Source organism: Mustelus asterias, chromosome 1, assembly GCF_964213995.1.
Source record: "Mustelus asterias chromosome 1, sMusAst1.hap1.1, whole genome shotgun sequence".
NCBI lineage: Eukaryota > Metazoa > Chordata > Chondrichthyes > Carcharhiniformes > Triakidae > Mustelus > Mustelus asterias.
Window position 1 is genome coordinate 182,886,147 of NC_135801.1, and position 18,092 is coordinate 182,904,238.

At 44.8% G+C, this 18,092-nt stretch overlaps 1 protein-coding gene across 3 annotated transcripts in view; it reads left to right on the forward strand.

The window, feature by feature from the left end:
- eif2ak3 (eukaryotic translation initiation factor 2-alpha kinase 3) overlaps positions 1–17,876 on the forward strand; it is a 91,823-nt gene extending 73,947 nt beyond the window's left edge. For all 3 annotated transcript variants that reach the window (XM_078223997.1, XM_078224005.1, XM_078224013.1), the window contains 5 exons: positions 2,903–3,647; positions 7,949–8,116; positions 8,204–8,305; positions 9,183–9,245; positions 12,864–17,876. In XM_078223997.1, coding sequence (XP_078080123.1) covers positions 2,903–3,647; positions 7,949–8,116; positions 8,204–8,305; positions 9,183–9,245; positions 12,864–13,040 — 1,255 coding nt within the window. In that variant the 3' untranslated portion in view covers positions 13,041–17,876. The remainder of the gene's footprint in view (positions 1–2,902; positions 3,648–7,948; positions 8,117–8,203; positions 8,306–9,182; positions 9,246–12,863) is intronic.
- Positions 17,877–18,092: the final 216 nt, after the last annotated feature.

The window sequence follows — 18,092 nt, forward strand, 5'->3', positions numbered from 1 at the left end:
CGATGCTGTACTTTCAGGGGAAGACAGAACAAGCCCACTTTTCACAGCATGAGCTGCTGTATGCTAGGGTTAAATGTCCAGTCTGAATGGGTAGGGTGGATAAAGTGAGTCGGACGGTGAACGGGAATTGGGGTGTGTAAAGGTGGGGGGTGTTAGGTTCCGTAATTACCCAAAAGTTCCTCTTCCTCCTTCAGGTACCATGTTCTAAGAAGGCATTGGTGACCATGGACTTCCATGGGACTAGTCCATGATTTTGCTTGGCACAGTATTGTAGCGATTTGTCATTGCTGTGCAGAATGACCAGGGAACACTCGCACTCTTGCCGCCTGCCCATCGGGTGTATTGGAAGGATTTACAGGCTGATAATCAACCTGTTTGGCCACGTTATGAATGCACCTTCCATGACCATCAAATCCTGAAGTGGTACTTGAACCAGAATTGCTGGCCCTGAAATAGGGATGTTACCACTGCGCCACAAGACCTCACACACCCAGGAGTCGGACTAGTTCTTAATCTGTCTGAAGTCTCTGGCTCCAGCTGAGAGTCAGAGAATTTAGTAGCTGGTCCTGGAAAGCAGCGGATAAGCTTGTTGGAAGTTCAAACTTCCTGGGCAACTCAGAGGTCAGCATGTTGAGTCTCCACGGGGCCCTGGTGCACATATTGGGTTGTATTTCTGGCGTCCGATAATCTGCAGACCAGAAGATCTGGGCAAGGAGATCCCCTTATTCTGTGTTTTCTGAGAGAAGGTCCATCCTCTATCTGGTGTGACAGTTCCTTTCATTATTTTAAATACCTCTGTCATTTCTCTGCTTTGTCAAGCTCATGTCTAAAGAACTCGACCTCCATTTATTTAGTCTCTTTGCATAGTCCAATCCCGTCATCATAGGTATCATCTGTGCCTCATTACTGAACTTTCTCCAAGGCCAATTTATCCTTGAGTAGAGATATCCAGAGTCAAGTATAATGTGTCAAATACTGTCTTAATGCTTTTTATAATTGCAGTAGCAGCTCTTTGCTTCGGTACTTCATTTTGTAGTCTACCATCCCAGTGGCCTTTTTTTTTTTGCATCTACAAGCAGCCATTTAAAGAGTTTGTTTGCCTGGATCATTAAGTATCTTTGTGCTTAGTACTTTGCTATCTGGACTGTAAACTTTATATATACCTTGCACAAAATCAGAAAATGCTGGAAATTCTCGGCAGATCTGACAGTGTCTGTGGAGATAGAATAGAAAGAAGTCTCACAACACCAGGTTAAAGTCCAACAGGTTTATTTGGTAGCACAAGCCACAAGCTTTCAGAGCGCTGCTCCTTCATCAGGTGAGTGGGAGTTCTGTTCACAAACAGGGCATATAACGACACAAACTCAATTTACAAAATAATGGTTGGAATGCGAGTCTTTACAGGTAATCAAGTCTTAAAGGTACAGACAATGTGAGTGGAGAGAGGGTTAAGCACAGGTTAAAGAGATGTGTATTGTCTCCAGACAGGACAGTTAGTGAGATTTTGCAAGCCCAGGCAAGTCGTGGGGGTTACAGATAGTGTGACATGAACCCAAGATCCCGGTTGAGGCCGTCCTCATGTGTGCGGAACTTGGCTATCAGTCTCTGCTCAGCGACTCTGCGTTCTTGTGTGTCCTGATGGCCGCCTTGGAGAAAGCTTACCCGAAGATCAGAGGCTGAATGCCCGTGACCGTTGAAGTGTTCCCCAACAGGAAGAGAACGCACTTCCTGTTGGGGAAGAGACGTGCCGGATCATCGACATAGATGCCATCATCTCATGTGAGAACACCATCCATCAGGTACACAGTACATACTCTTGCAACTCGTTCAATGTTGTCTACCTGATATGCTGCAGGAAAGAATGTCCCAAGGCATGGTACATTGGGGAAACCATGCAGACGCTACGACAACGGATGAATGAACACCGCTCGACAATCACCAGGCAGCAGTGTTCTCTTCCTGTTGGGGAACACTTCAGCGGTCACGGGCATTCAGCCTCTGATCTTCGGGTAAGCATTCTCCAAGGTGGCCTTCACGACACACGACAACACAGAATCGCTGAGCAGAAACTGATAGCCAAGTTCCGCACACATGAGGACGGCCTCAACCGGGATCTTGGGTTCATGTCACACTATCTGTAACCCCCACGACTTGCCTGGGCTTGCAAAATCGCACTAACTGTCCTGGCTGGAGACAATACACATCTCTTTAACCTGTGCTTAACCCTCTCTCCACTCACATTGTCTGTACCTTTAAGACTTGATTACCTGTAAAGACTCGCATTCCAACCATTATTTTGTAAATTGAGCTTGTGTCTGTATATGCCCTGTTTGTGAACAGAACACCCACTCACCTGATGAAGGAGCAGCGTTCTGAAAGTTTGTGGCTTGTGCTACCAAATAAACCTGTTGGACTTTAACCTGGTGTTGTGAGACTTCTTACTGTGCTTACCCCAGTCCAACGCCGGCATCTCCACATCAGAGATAGAATAGAACCAACGTTTTGCGTCTGGATCACTCTTCAGAGCTGACTATAAACCTTTTGTGTGTCCAAAGTAAACTATATCATACTTATTTGTGTTAAGCTATAACCAATGATCTGTCCACTCATCATCAATTTCTGCTACTCATTACAATTCATTGTGTCTTAGCTTCATACCATCTGCAAATTTTGTTTCCAAGTGCAGGCTATTTATAATTATGTAACTGTGTATTTTGGATGCACATGCGGTTTGCAGAAGCTTTCTTCCTCCTGTCATGTTTCACTTCTTAATCTCGTTTTGGGTTCCTGCGTGTTCACGTTTACAATGGCAAGTGTTATTTCTGTTTCAAGTTGTGGTATGATTTAATTACCAGACACGGTGATCTTGCGTCTCATTCTATTTTTTCCTTGACTTTCCCAGCACCGATTGGCCTGCGAGTTCTCCAGAGATTCCCTCTATTAACCGACCAAAGCTGCCAGTCGTGGGAAGCTGTTCAGGTAGCTCTCTGCCTTCAGTGAAGGTCAGTTCCTGCTCTGTGATTGCCACCGATCCGCCTTCTTCATTGGAGCAGTGTGTGCGTTTCGACCTCTTCACAGACTTGAGCCCACCTCCGGAGCCCCCCCGCTGCGGCCAAGATAATCTTCTGTCAGAGGGTGAAAGTGAAGGCAATTCCAACCTGGCCCATTCCTTCGAACTATTCCCATCAGCGGTCGGAAGTCTTGTGAACGAGGACAGGACCACGTCCTTTGACGTGGTATTTGAAGATTCCGGTTGCGTCCGAGCATCTGAGCACGACCTGGACTTGGAGCCATCGTGCCACAGCACGGGCTGCGACGAGAAACAAACCACTACCTCCCGGGTAGAGGTAATGGGCAGAACTGACAGTCTGGTCTCCAGCAATTCTTTATCACGCTCTCCGCCGAGACCCACCTCGTTAAACCTGGGCCTGTGCAAGAGCCCAGAGGAGAAAGCAAAGCCAAACTCGCCGAAGGTTTACTTGTACATTCAGATGCAGCTCTGCAGGAAAGAGACTCTGAAAGACTGGATGAATGGCCGATGTCAGATGGAGGACCGGGAACGGACTGAGTGTCTACAGATATTTTTACAGATGGCTGATGCTGTCTGCTTCTTGCACACCAAAGGACTAATGCACAGAGACCTGAAGGTATTGTAAACTAATCAGAGGCCACACTGTTGTCACTAAATCCTCAAACAGGTGGGCATGCTGTGTCTGCCTTACCTGTGAAAAGGGTATGATTTGAAACGCTGGAACTTCTCTAAGCACTCAGCGAATACCAGTGAATATTTCAGATGTAGACCCCACTCCCATGTTGACTAGAAGTTAATTGGAGCTTTAATAGAATGGCGCTAAACAAAGGGAGTTGTGGACTGTGGAGAATAATAGACTGAATCTTTTCCTTCCAAAACGGGGTGTTATACGGATTAGGCGGATAAGTGGAACTGATCCACTTCAGATCAGCCATGATCTTATTGAATGGCGGGGCAGGCTCGAGGGGCTAGATGGCCTACTCCTGCTCCTATTTCTTATGTTCCTATATGGGTTTTTGAGCTGCACTAGAACAACTTGAATTTGTATAGAGCTTAAAAGTAATAAAATATCCCGAGGTGTTCCACAAATGCACCATGAAGTAAAATATGGCATTCGGCTACATGAGGTATTTGGGCGAGTGCTCAAAGGCCGAGTCAGAGAGGTACCTCCTGCAGTTGTTCCTGGTCTGTCATGGAGCAAGAAGAGTAGACCACGGGTTGGAGCTCCCCTGCTATGTCTTACCTCCAAGTTAAGAACAAAGAACAATACAGCACAGGAACAGGCCCTTCGGCCCTCCAAGCCCGTGCCGCTCCCTGGTCCAAACTAGACCATTCTTTTGTATCCCTCCATTCCCACTCCGTTCATGTGGCTATCTAGATAAGTCTTAAACATTCCCAGTGTGTCCGCCTCCACCACCTTGCCCGGCAGCACATTCCAGGCCCCCACCACCCTCTGTGTAAAATACGTCCTTCTGATATCCGTGTTAAACCTCCCCCCCCCACCTTGAACCTATGACCCCTCGTGAATGTCACCACCGATCTGGGAAAAAGCTTCCCACCGTTCACCCTATCTGTGTCTTTCATAATTTTATACACCTCTATTAGGTCACCCCTCATCCTCCGTCTTTCCAGTGAGAACAACCCCAGTTAAATTAATCCTTTTTATTAAAAACAATATCCACTCTTTGTAATTCTAGAATATTTTTCTTACAGTGAATCACAATGATATCTTAGCAATCATCACCAATAGTAGTAACTACCTGCTCAACTGCACTCGTCCATACAGCTGTTTAGATTTCCTTATGGATGTAAACTTGCATTCTTTCTTTCTTAGTCTTTTAACCACCTGGTTCTGCTCTTGGATTCACTTTTTCTTTACTCCTTTATCCTTGTAGCTTTGTTCCCTAGCTGTTTTCATGTTTAGTTATTTAAAGATGGCCCCTAATATTAGTTACTCACCAACCAATCAGCTTGATGCTTTTCCTGTGACGTCTCTCTCTCATTTCTTCAAGCTGAGCACAGTGTTTGGCCGCAAGTCCCTCCGAGGGCCCCAAGCCTCGCACTCGCTGAGAGCCCCAAGCCTCGCACTCGCTGAGAGCCCCAAGCCTCGCACTCGCTGAGAGCCCCAAGCCTCGCACTCGCTGAGAGCCCCAAGCCTCGCACTCGCTGAGAGCCCCAAGCCTCGCACTCGCTGAGAGCCCCAAGCCTCGCACTCGCTGAGAGCCCCAAGCCTCGCACTCGCTGAGAGCCCCAAGCCTCGCACTCGCTGAGAGCCCCAAGCCTCGCACTCGCTGAGAGCCCCAAGCCTCGCACTCGCTGAGAGCCCCAAGCCTCGCACTCGCTGAGAGCCCCAAGCCTCGCACTCGCTGAGAGCCCCAAGCCTCGCACTCGCTGAGAGCCCCAAGCCTCGCACTCGCTGAGAGCCCCAAGCCTCGCACTCGCTGAGAGCCCCAAGCCTCGCACTCGCTGAGAGCCCCAAGCCTCGCACTCGCTGAGAGCCCCAAGCCTCGCACTCGCTGAGAGCCCCAAGCCTCGCACTCGCTGAGAGCCCCAAGCATTGCGCTTCCTTTATCCTCCACTCCCAGGACAGTGTCCCTCACAGGTCCAGTGCTCTCTGCTCCCTGAAGATAATTATCTATCTGAGGTACTGTGTGTGTCATCATTGTGGTCTGAGCTCATGTAAAGTTGTGATGAGCCCACTGAGTTAGCCTTTAATGTCATTTTGTAAATTACATTGAATTTTACAACACCGGAACATGCCCTTCTGTCTAGTAGGTTTAAGCTCTACGCAAGCCCTTTCTTCATCAAACTATACCTTCCATATCCTTTCCCTTCTGTGTGATAATCAAACTTCCCCTTAAATACTTCTGTGCTGTTTGCCTCAAGTATTCCAAGTGGTTTGTTGTTCTAGCCACTTTTTTCATTCTTTCACGGGGTGTGAACTTTGCTGGCTAGGCCAGCATTTATTGCCCATCCCTATTTTAACTGGTGGAGGATGTGATGAGTTGATGAGGTGGAGCCGGTGGATGTGGTTTATTTGGACTTGCACAAGGCTTTCGAAAAGAACAGAGCGTGTAAAATTAAAGCACATGGGATTGGGGGTAATGTATTGCAATGGGTAGAAAATTGGAAACACATGGAAAAGGGTCTTTTTCCGAATGGCAGGTAGTAATTAGTGGGGTACCACAGGGACCAGTGCTGGGACCCCAGTTATTCACTAGCTATTCACTGTACATGTTGATAGTTTAGATGAGGGAGCTAAATATATTGCCTCCAAATTTACAGATGGCACAAAACTGGGTGAGAGGGTGAGCTGTGATGAGGATGCAGAGATGCATTAATGTGAGTGAATGGGCAAGTGAAAACGGGAAGGCAGATTACTATCCGAATGGCTGTAAATTGGGAGAAGGGAATGTGCAACGAGACCTGGGTGTCCTTGTACACCAGCCGCTGAAGGTAAGCATGTAGGTGCAGCAGGCATTAAAGAAAGGCAAGTGTATGTTGGCCTTCATAGACAGAGGATTTGAGTATAGGAGCAGGGATTTCAGCATTGGTGAGGCCACACCTGGAATATTGTGTGCTGTTTTGGTATCCTAACTGAGATGGTTAGAATTGTATTAGCTGGAGTTCAGAAGTGAGTGGGGGGACGGGGGGAAAGATCTTATAGAAACCTATAAAATTCTAACACAGCTAGACAGGAAAGGTGCAAAACAATGTTCCCGATGGTGGTGATGTTCATTATGATTCAACCAATTTTGTATCCATGCTATTACTGTTCCTTTTATTCCGTGACTCTTTTTCAAGTGTGTTGCATGGCATTACATTGAATGCCTTCGAACCCAGGTCCCTGTGGCATGGTGGTACAGTGGTTAGCACTGCTGCCTCACAGTGCCAGGGACCCGGGTTCAATTCCCGGCTTGGGTCACTGTCTGTGTGGAGTCTACACGTTCTCCCCGTGTCTGCGTAGGTTTCCTCCGGGTGCTCCGGTTTCTTCCCACAGTCCGAAAGGCATGCTGGTTAGGTGCATTGGCCGTGCTAAATTCTCCCTCAATGTACCTGGAGTGTGGCGACTCAGGGATTTTCACAGTAATTCCATTGCAGTGTTAATGTAAGCCTACTTGTGACTAATAAATAAACTTAAAAGTCCATGTACAACAATATTTCCATCTCTCCACCTGTTCTGCCACTTTCAATGGTCTATGCACCTACACACCCAGGTCAGTCTTCTGCCTCCCCCCTTAAGAATTTTACCCATTATTTTGTATAGTCTCTCCAGAAAGTTAGTTAACACGATTTCTCCTTTAGAGATGCATGCTGGCTCTTCCCAATCAACCCACATTTTTCCATGTGACTCCTAATTCTATCCTCAATAATTGTTTTGAGAAGCTATCCCATCACTGATGTTAAAACTGACTAATTGCTGGGGCTGTCCTTACAAACCTTTTTAAATAAGGGCGTAACAATTGCAATTCTCCTGTCCTCCCTGAGTCTCAACAGGATGGGGAAGATAATGGCCAGTTTCTGGGTGTGATGATCATTCCCTGACACCTTCAGTGATATGAAAACTTTTCTGTTGCCCTTCAACCCTGTTCTGGATGACACCAGGTCCTGCTGTTGGCTGTCGTGGATCCAGTCATTAGCAGCAGAAGAGTTGAGAATGGAGCCGAAGGTTGGAATTGGAACATTGTTGATGTACAGCACCATTCCTATCCTTACAGATGCCCAATTTATATTGTGTTTATATGATGCACCATTAAAATTGAGGTGGCACAAAACCTTGTAACTTTTGGAAGAGTTTTAGTTTTGTTGCATTCTAATTTTTTGTCTAATTACACTACTGTCAAATCTCATTCAACGATTGCCATGTTTCATGGACTCTCATTTAAAATGGCCTCCTTTCTTCATTTCCCTTTTAAGCCCTCAAATATTTTCTTTACATTGGATGATGTGGTGAAAGTGGGTGACTTTGGGCTGGTAACTGCAATGGACCAAGAGGAAGAGGAGGGGACTATCCTTACACCAATGCCAGTGTATGCGAGACACACGGGGCAAGTGGGCACTAAGCTGTATATGAGCCCGGAACAGGTCAGTGAAGTAATTCTCAATATTTTCCAGTAAACTTGATATGGCAATATATATAGATTTATAAATAAGTCACTTTATGCTTTGTAGATATCTGGAAACACCTACTCTCACAAAGTGGACATCTTTTCGTTGGGCCTGATCCTGTTTGAATTATTGTATCCGTTCAGCACGCAGATGGAGAGAGTCCAGGTAAACATTCCTGCAGAATGTTCGCTGTTCAACAATGGACTGAACAGTTAGGGACCAACTTGTTACATTACCTGGACAAGGCAGATCGTCGTGAGTGTGGTTACATTCTGCAGATCCAAATATATATTCCCCTATGACCCATGCCGTTCTCTAAACTCTAAGTCACATATTCCTATTTTTTGTTAATGTTTTCCCGGATATGGGCATTGCAGTTGTTGCCTGTCCCTAATTGTCCTTGAACTGAATGGCTTGCTTGGCCATTGCAGAGGGTACTTAAGAGTCAACCACATTTCTGTGGGCCTGGAGTTGCATGTAGACCAAACCAGGTAAGGATAGCAGATTTTCTATCCTAAAGGACATTAGTGATAGCTTCATGGTCACCATTACTGAGACTAACTTTATATTCCAGATTTTTTATTACTTGAGTTTGAATTCCACCAGCTGCCCTTGTGGGATCTGAATCCGTTTTCCGCTTAGGCCTGGGCCTCTGGATTGCTAGACCAGCAAGAGTACCACTAGGCCACCATCTCCCCAAATGAGCGGGAGTGGGCCGCCAATGATGGATTTTGAGAAGCATTTTGAAAGAGGGACAGAGTGCAGAGGTGATGAGGGACATCCAAGGAGCAGACCAAAAGGCTCGGACTCCAAAGTGAGACACTGGGGCAGAGATTTTGATTGAATCTGTGGCTTTGTCTTTTGTTCATTAACTTTGTAGCTTCCGTTACTGTCCTGGCTGGCATTAGTTAACTGCACATCAAGTATTCAACCTAAAACAATCACACCTGCTTTGATTGCACAACAGTGCGTTTGCCCACTGAATCATCCCTGAATTTCAAAGATTGTTTCTCATGTTTAAATAATTCCTTTCCCTTTACAGACGTTAACAGAAGTTCGTGATTTGAAGTTCCCCTCTTTATTTCTTGAGAAATATCTCCAGGAGGTAAGCATTGAGCATACAAATACCCAATGAGTCGTTTTTAATTTCAGTCGACATTGTCCGATAAAATGTATTCACTTAAGAGGTGGACAGGGTGAGAAAGAAAATAAAACTAGTTGTTAAATAGGAGTGGGCACTCACTCACTCTGTTCTTTCAGCTCCCCGAACTTGGTTTAATTCCGACTTGGAACGATGGGATGAAACCCCCTTGCCGACTGCAGTCACCTGACGTGCATCCCTTTCTTCAACAGCAACTTGCATTTGAACAGCTTTTCTTAATGTAGAGGGGCACCCTGAATCGTTTCATTGTCAGACAAAATTTGACACTGAGCTACAGGAGCTTTTGGGATAGATGGCCACCCTCTTGGTCACCTACCCGTAGAGGTAAATTTGAAAGAATGTCTTGCGCTAAAAGAGTGTGAGGTAGGGCAGGATAAGTCGGCAATTCCAGAGCTGACTGCATTGCTGTGAAGAGTGAAGCAAATGGAAATTGGGCAGGTACAAAATGCCAGAATTGGGGGGAGCTCGGAGATCTCAGAGGGTGGTAGGGAAGGATGTGATTAGAGATACGGCCATAGATGGATTTGAACACCAAGAGAATTTTAAAATTGGTTTTAACATGTGAACTCTGGAATTAGTTTTTAGTTCCAGTTGGATTGTTTAACCTGTTGTGTGTATTTTTAGTTTGTGTCACAGTAGGCTTACATTAACACAGCAATTAAGTTACTGTGAAGTGCCTATTAGCAGAAGCTTTGAGGCTGTATTCTGTTAAAATGTTATAAACTGTAATTGTTCATTTCATAGCAACCCTACAGTGCAGAAGGAGGTCATTTGGCCCATCGAGTCTAAACTGGCAACAATCCCACCCCAGGCCGTATCCCCACAACCCCATACATTTATCCCGCTAATCCCTCTAACATACACATCCCGGGACACGATGGGAAATTTAGCATGGCCAATCAACCTAACCCCCACACCTTTTCAGACTGTGGGAGGAAACCGGAGCACCCAGAGGAAACCCATGTAGACACGGGGAGAATGTGCAGACTCTGCACAGACAGTGACCCAAGCCAGGAATCAAACCCAGATCCCTGGAGCTGTGAGGCAGCAGTGCTAACCACTGTGAACTACCAACATCAGGAATGACGTGCTCCAAGTTTTGAGCTCATGACAGACAGTCACTCTCAATATGGCCAGCTAATTGATCCTTCAATATTTAATCATTAAGCAATAGTTATTCATTTGCATACCTTGCCGACTATTCCGCCACCCCACCCCCCAACTCCATTTCTTTCCTTCTCCCTATCTCTGCTTTTCACTTTTCCAAACGAGATTATGAAGTCACTGTGCATCTGCAAAAATAGATCTTGCTACTCTGCATTATTCTATCCCCATTTTATTTACGGCTGAAAAGGACTGAATAAGTAAGCCTCACTGTCTACGTCACAGATTATCACTAGATGTGAAGCCATTCACTTTTTTAATTAACCTCTGCTTAGTTGGTAAGGTATGCAATTGAATAACTATTGCTTAATGATTAAATATTGAAGTATCAATTAGTCGGCCACATTGAGGGTGACTGTCTGTTATAAGTTCAAAGCTCTGAGCACATCATTCCTGATGTTGGCGGCCAATCTTTTTACATGTGATTTCTGTTCACTCCTGAGCATCACTGCCTATTTTGCAGGTTTGTCGGCTAGGGCAGGCTCAAAGGGTTAGAAGAGCTGTTTTGGCAGGAGCAGGATTAGTCACAGAATCCCTGGTCAGAAAATTAATTCCTCAACATTAAACCACCTGAGTGATATAAATAAATGAGTGGTTGACAGATTGTGAGCATAATGGGAGACATTTAGCCTCAACTGGTAATTATCATCAGGCTCAACACTTTGCACATTTCTGTCCGCTGTGTTGCCCTGTGGTTATGTTTGTGCATTTAATCTGCTGCATTACATGTTGAGCACCAGCCGTGTGTTAAAGCCAGAGTACAGTGCTATAAAAGTTGCTGTTCGAAGTATCAGTCTATAGTGTATGAATATTCACATTTCTAAGTGGTAGTTAAGTTCGAATCAGCATAGTCATAAAATCATGCAATGCAGAAGGTAGCCACTCAGCCCACTGTTCACATGCTGGCTCTTCGACAGATCAGCCAATTAGTGTCACTCCCCTGCTCTTTCCCTTTGCCCTGCATTTTTTTTCTATTTTTGAGTAATGATCCAACACTGTTTAACCTGCCATCACTCCATCCACCTTTTTCAGGCAGTACATTTCAGATATCCTTGAAGATGTTTGTTACCTTGGGTCTCGAACATAACCCCATCCCTTGGCCACCGACTCTGACCCCCTCCTTGCTGACTGACTGAGGCTGATCAAAACTGTTCTCAACCATTTCACCTTGAGCTTCTGATCGTACCTACTCCACCGCCAAGGCTCTGCTTCTACTCCCATAGCATTGCCACTCCATTCCTGCTTTAGCTCATCCACTGAAACCCTAATCCACTGCTTTGTTGCCACTAGACTTGATTTTTCCAAGGCTCCCTGGGCTGGTCTCCCAGTTTGCAATCTACAGAAATCCAAAACAGTGTCCTATCTTGCATCTAGTCTTGTTCATGTACAATCCCCGTGCACGCTGACCTAACATTGGCTCCTTGTCCAGCAATGTCTCAATTTATATTTGTCATCTTGTCTCAGAATCTGTCCATTGTCTCATTAAGTAGTCTCAGAACACCAGGTTAAAGTCCAACAGGTTTATTTGGTAGCATGAGCTCGTGATTCCAAATAAACCTGTTGGTCTTTAACCTGGTGTTCTGAGACTACTTACTGTGCCTACCCCAGTCCAACGCTGGCAACTCCACATCATTGCCTCATCCGAAGATATCCGTCTGATCTCTTCCAGCTCCCTAACTCTCAGGTGTCAGCACTTATCTAATTCTGGCCTCTTGAGTATTCCTGATTTTAATTGTTCCACCATTAAGAGCTGTATCACCGACTCCCTAAGTCCCAACCTCTGGAATTTCCGACCAAAACCCCCTTTCTCTCTCTACTTCTCTGTTCTTCTTTAAGATGCTGCTCTTGAATCAAACTTTTGATCATCTGCCCAAATATCTTCGACGTGACTTGGTGTCATATTTTGTTTAATACTCCCATGAAATATCCTGGGACAATTTCCTACATTAAAGACACTATATAAATGCAAGTTGTTGATAACAGTTCATGGAGCAAAAAACTTCTCCCCTCTTGGCTTTTTTTTGTAACCAGTTATTTTAATTACTGGTGTACTCTGGTTACTGCCCCTAAGACCAGTAGAAAGAGTTCCTCCCCATCTGTTATGAAAGCTCCATACAATATTGACCTCCCGTATTAAATCTTCCCTTCTCTGCTCTGAGAACAAGCCCAGTTTCCCTCAGTCTCTGATAATTGAAACTCTGACACCACTTCAATAAACCACTTCAGCATGCTCTCCAAAGCCTTTCCAACCTTCCTGAAGCACGGTGTCCAGCAGCGGGCGCGGTACTCAGCTGAGATCTTTAGGAATTGTATATGAAGCATGATGGAAGTGAGATGAACTAACAGGCTTCTGTAACGATTAACTTTTGTGAATTGTTTGAAACTCCTCCGGTGCAGCACGAGATGGTGAAGCAGATGCTCTCCCACGAACCTGCCGAGCGTCCCGAGGCGATAGACATTATCAACAACCCACTCTTCGAGAGCTTTGAAATTCCTGAAAAGCAGCTGCTGAGGCAGCGATCACGGACACTCAGTTCCAGCGGAGTCAAGGCTTTGAGGGGATCCATTTCTTAACGGTGGAACATCGACCAGGCAGGTGGCAGGTTCTTGACCTCGGTTCTTTTTCGTTTATCGCAACGCAGTCAGTATTTGCGAAAGATTACAAGCCACATTCGCGTGACTTTTTAAAGAAAAGTTGCCGTAAGTTTAAAGACCACGTGACGGGACGCTGAGACTCTTCCGCCACATGTATTGAACATCCAGACCGAAATCTGAAACGTTTGTGAAAGTGTGACCATTTGGAAGATTGCATCTCTCGAAGCGACGACGGGTGGAGATCAACTGATCAAAGATCTGGTTCTGCAGCTCCAGTTAATTCTTCACCAATTCCATAAGCACGTACCGTGGAGTTCCTTTTGTGCACGCACAGTCGATGAGACGTGTAAATTTTGAGGGAAAGTGAACTGGAGATTCCAGTCGGCATTCAGCTTTAAGCTGCAGCGCAGGCAGAGTGGTGCCAACACTGCCTGTTGTGTCTTTGTGTCAAAGGACAAACGTACAACTTGCGTCTCTAAGCCAAAATTATTGGAAATGCGAGCAACGTGGCCACATCAATTTCAGTCATGACTTTGAAACAATTCCCCCCCTCGCCCACATTTTTTGCAGAGGCTCGACTGGATGCAGTGAATCATGGAGTTAGAATGGAGTTAGCTCTGACCTTAAGGCACAGTGGTATAGATACAGCTACTGTTCGCTGAGCATCATCAACACTGGTCAAGAGGAGCTAATGGGTTTTCAACTAAGCTTTGTCTTGCTGTGCAAGTTTCATAGTGAAAGGGCAATTTCTGAATCAATTATGCAAAATATGTCTTTACGGTTGTCATTTTGTTAACATTACTGTATTGATTGCATGTACTTCACTTTTCATCCTGTAACAAGATCATTGTGTTTCTGACCAACTAATAATAGATGAACATACTCAAATTGCCCGTGTGTCATGGTGCTCTCCAGCTCTCTCATGCCTCAGTGGGTAACAGCACAAGTCTGTGAAAGACTATTAACAGTCAAGGCCAGAAGGTACCAGTCTCAGTTTCCATCAGTGTTCAGTTGGCCGCTCTTAATTGTGGCACTATTGCTTCAGCACCTGTGGGCTATTGGAGGAACAGTATCGGCCAGGATTCCTGCGCCTAATCGACAGAAGGCTCATCTTATAGAGAGCCTAAAGCACGCTCATTGTCCGGGCTGATGTGGAGAGTTGGTGCTTGGGCTGGTACTGGGTTGTGCTGATTGTACCAAGCACACACATTGGGCTGATGTGCAGAGTCTGTGCTTTGGATGGTACTGGGGTGTGTCGATTGCACCAAGCACACATATTGGGCTGATGTGGAGAGTTGGTGCTTGGGCTGGTACTGGGGTGTGTCGATTGTACCGTGCTCTTCAAAGTGAAGTAAAAACTGAATTCCTTCCCCTTGTCATATTGACCAGGTTGATTCCAAGCACATGGTTGCAACTGAGTATTTAAATCCAACTTGTTTTGTTAATTACCTAAACAGTTTTCAGCCAGTTTTTTAAAAGAAATGCCTGTTACAGTAAATCATCTGTGCTGAGAAGAATGTCTGATGTACTTATTCCTGCAGGATTGTATCTTGCTCTTGTATCATTTTGTGCATATTTAAGATTGCAGAATTGTGTATTTTCCTGAGTCCGTCAGTGAACCTGTTTAAAATCTTGTCATTTCACAAGATCTGTATATGGTGGTGCGTTAGCCATTATTTTGGCTAAGAGAGGAAACTAATTTAATTTGGTTTTAGATGCAGCTGGAAAAAAAGCTGGTTAATGTTTGAGATTACACTGTCTGATTTAAAGAAGAAATTAGATATAGCTCTTGGGGCTAAAGAGATCAAGGAAGATGAGGGGAAGGGGGGGGAATCAGGATATTGAATTCGATGATCAAAATCAAACGGAGCAGGCTCGAAGGGCCTAATGGCTTACTATTCCTTCTAGTTTCTGTTTCTAACATAGCCACCCTATCGCCATCAAAAGCACATATTCGTCACAAGAAATGGTACTTGTCATTTTCAGTAATATACAGAAATGTCACTACTGAGTTATGATCTGGACAACGAAAAGATGCTGTAGAAATGGTTAAGTGCTGCTGGAATTAACCATTGTGTCGATAGTTCTGGAGGCAAACAGGAAACCGTTGTTGTTGCTGCCCTTTCCATGTTGTAAAAATCTTCCTTCCTGAAGAATTGTCAACATTCCAGTTAAGCAAAGTTGAGCCTAAAATCGAAATGTGCGGATCTGTCGGTGTCCACAGACAAAGATCCAGTAACGTAATAGGATTAATCATTCCGAACAAAAGTGAAAATAGCACAGCACTTTGGTAGAACTGTAGGAAAGGGAAACGGGAGGGAGGTAACAATATAAAATTATGGCTGCCGCGATCATAGGAAGTTCATGAACTGAATTTTTAAAAACTCGTTTGTGGGACGTGGGTGTCGGTGGCTAGGCCAGGATTTATTGCACGTCCCCAATTGCCCTTGCAGATGATGGTGAGCCGCTGCAGAGAATAGAGCCAATGTTTTGAGTCAGGATGGCCCTTCAAGACGAAAGGTCATCCTAATTTGAAACATTGGCTCTACTCTCTCTCCACAGATGCTGTCGGACCGGCTGAGTTTCTCCAGCATTTGCCGTTCTTGTTTCAGATTCCAGCATTCACAGTATTTTGCCTTTACCTTACATTGACCTTATTTTCAGATAATGCAAAAACACATCAAATGTCACTCATGGACTTCCCTGAGGTTCAGATTAGGTTGGACCACCTGCCGTAGCCTTTTAAAGATTAGTTCAGCAGGATTGCCTGTCAAGGTGATTGTCACAGATGACGGCGCTCTTAATATTCCTAACTGCGGCATTCATGGTCATTTGTGCTGAACGAGGGTGATGCAAATAAGCAACTAAGTGCAATGGTGAGACTACTTAGTAACTAAAGCTACATGCCTTAGATAACCATTTATTGCTATGCAGTCCTACCTGAATTACAGTCTTTCTCTTGTGTTGGGCATGCCACATTTCGAAGTGCGCATCCTTTATACCATGCAAGTGTGCTGGTAGATTTTTTCACACCCAAGTGGCTATGAATTTTTCTCAATGCACTTTTTGCTCATGAAATATGTGGTATACTTAAAAATGTTTAATCCTGACCTCGCTCTTTTCAGGATCAAAATATGAAATTGGGAACAGTACTAGCCTAAGCAGTTCTCTTAAATACCTGTATTGTGGGTGCTTAAGACCTTTTTCTCCTCATACCTGTAGGTTTAAGCAGGGGCAGATATTTTGATGGCTGTGTGCACAGTCTGAAATGATTCATGATGATGTAGCTGGGACAAGTTGCACTACAATGTGTTTGGTAGTACCAAACTTTTCCTGGCTTGAGGCCTTTAGCATTAACATTCAGCCCAATGAGAGAAGGCACTTCTCCTGTTAGGTTGGCCCTGTCTAGGTGACCATCAGGCTGTTGTCGGAGAGAACTGAAATGCTTGGAGGGAGAGTTACTGAATTTATTATTTTATGGCAGGTGGACAGGTTTGGTGGAGGAAGCGTGGTACTTTAGCGGAGCAGTTATGTTACTGGGCTAGTATTCCAGAAGCCTGACGCTAATGATCTGGAGAATGGTTCAAATCCCGCCATGGCAGCTGGCGAGCCTGGAATACAATGCCCGCAGTGGCCACCATGAGACTGCTGCCTTGTTATAAAAGCCTATCTGATTCAGTACCATGCTTTCGGAAAGGAAATCTATCTTGCTTCCCTGGTTTATGGCTAAATCTTAAGTGCCCTAGAAATGGCCCAGCAAACCACTCGGCTGTATTGGTGAAGGTAGCTCGCCACAGCCTTCTCGAGGGAAATTAAGGATGGGGAACAAATGCCCACGTCCCAGGAATGATTTATTTTAAATGGGGTTGGTTGGAATTTTATATGCCACATGGAGCCTTTCCCCTCTCCCAGCCTATGTTGCTTCAACTTTAAGATGCCCAATGCCCTGTTTGTAAGCTGGTTACTTAATGGGGAGGCGATGGCCTAGTGGTATTATCGCTAGACTGTTAATTCAGAAACTCAGCTAATGTTCTGGGGACCCGGGTTCGAATCCCGCCACAGCAGATGGTGGAATTTGAATTCAATAAAAAATATCTGGAACTAAGAATCTACTGATGACTGTGAAACCATTGTTGATTATGGGAAAAACCCATCTGGTTCACTAATGAATGTCCCTTAGGAAAGGAAATCTGCCGTCCTTACTTGGTCTGGCCTACGTGTGACTCCAGAGCCACAGCAATGTGGTTGACTCTCAACTGCCCTCCAAGGGCAACTAGGGATGGGCAATAAATGCTGGCCAGCCAGGGATGCTCATGTCCCAAGAATGAATTTTAAAAAATAAACACATTTGGTCGAGTTTGTAGTATGTCCCTTTAAGTGGAATCAGCATGTGATTGTCTTTTGCTACCTTTGCACAGAACATGAGCTGCCCTAAAGATGGCATGAACTGTTGAAAAGAATAATGCTGAATCCTCCTGTGTGAGATGCCTCATTCTGCCACGGTGTACATTAAGCTTCCCCCATCTTCAAAGTAAACATTTTCTCGAATCAAAATACATGAATTGATAGTAATTATGTATAGAATTAATTCAGGATTGCACAGTAACATTTTAAAATGTATTTTATGAAGAAAGGTTTGAGTAAATCTAACTGCAGAGGATTAGATTTTCTTTTGTCATACAGTGTGAAACTGTATTACTAATCTTTATTATCAATCCATTTGGGTTGGTGACATTGGGAATGCACTCCTTGCAATAATTGGTGCATTGCGGCATTGTGACTTCATATAAGTCTTAAATATTAAATAAAATATTGAATAGTACCTGTGGAGTTCTGTTGTGTTTTTATTTGTCAAATGCTGGTTGGCTGGCTAATTTTACAGGGTAGACTCCCTGTCTATATTTGGAAAATACTTTTCCAAGCATTACAGATGAGGGACCACCTGGGTTTTATCCACCATGCCATGTTTGTTAACCAGGGCCTCTAATTTGGAGAGTATTAGCCCGAATCGTAGAATCCCTACAGTGCAGA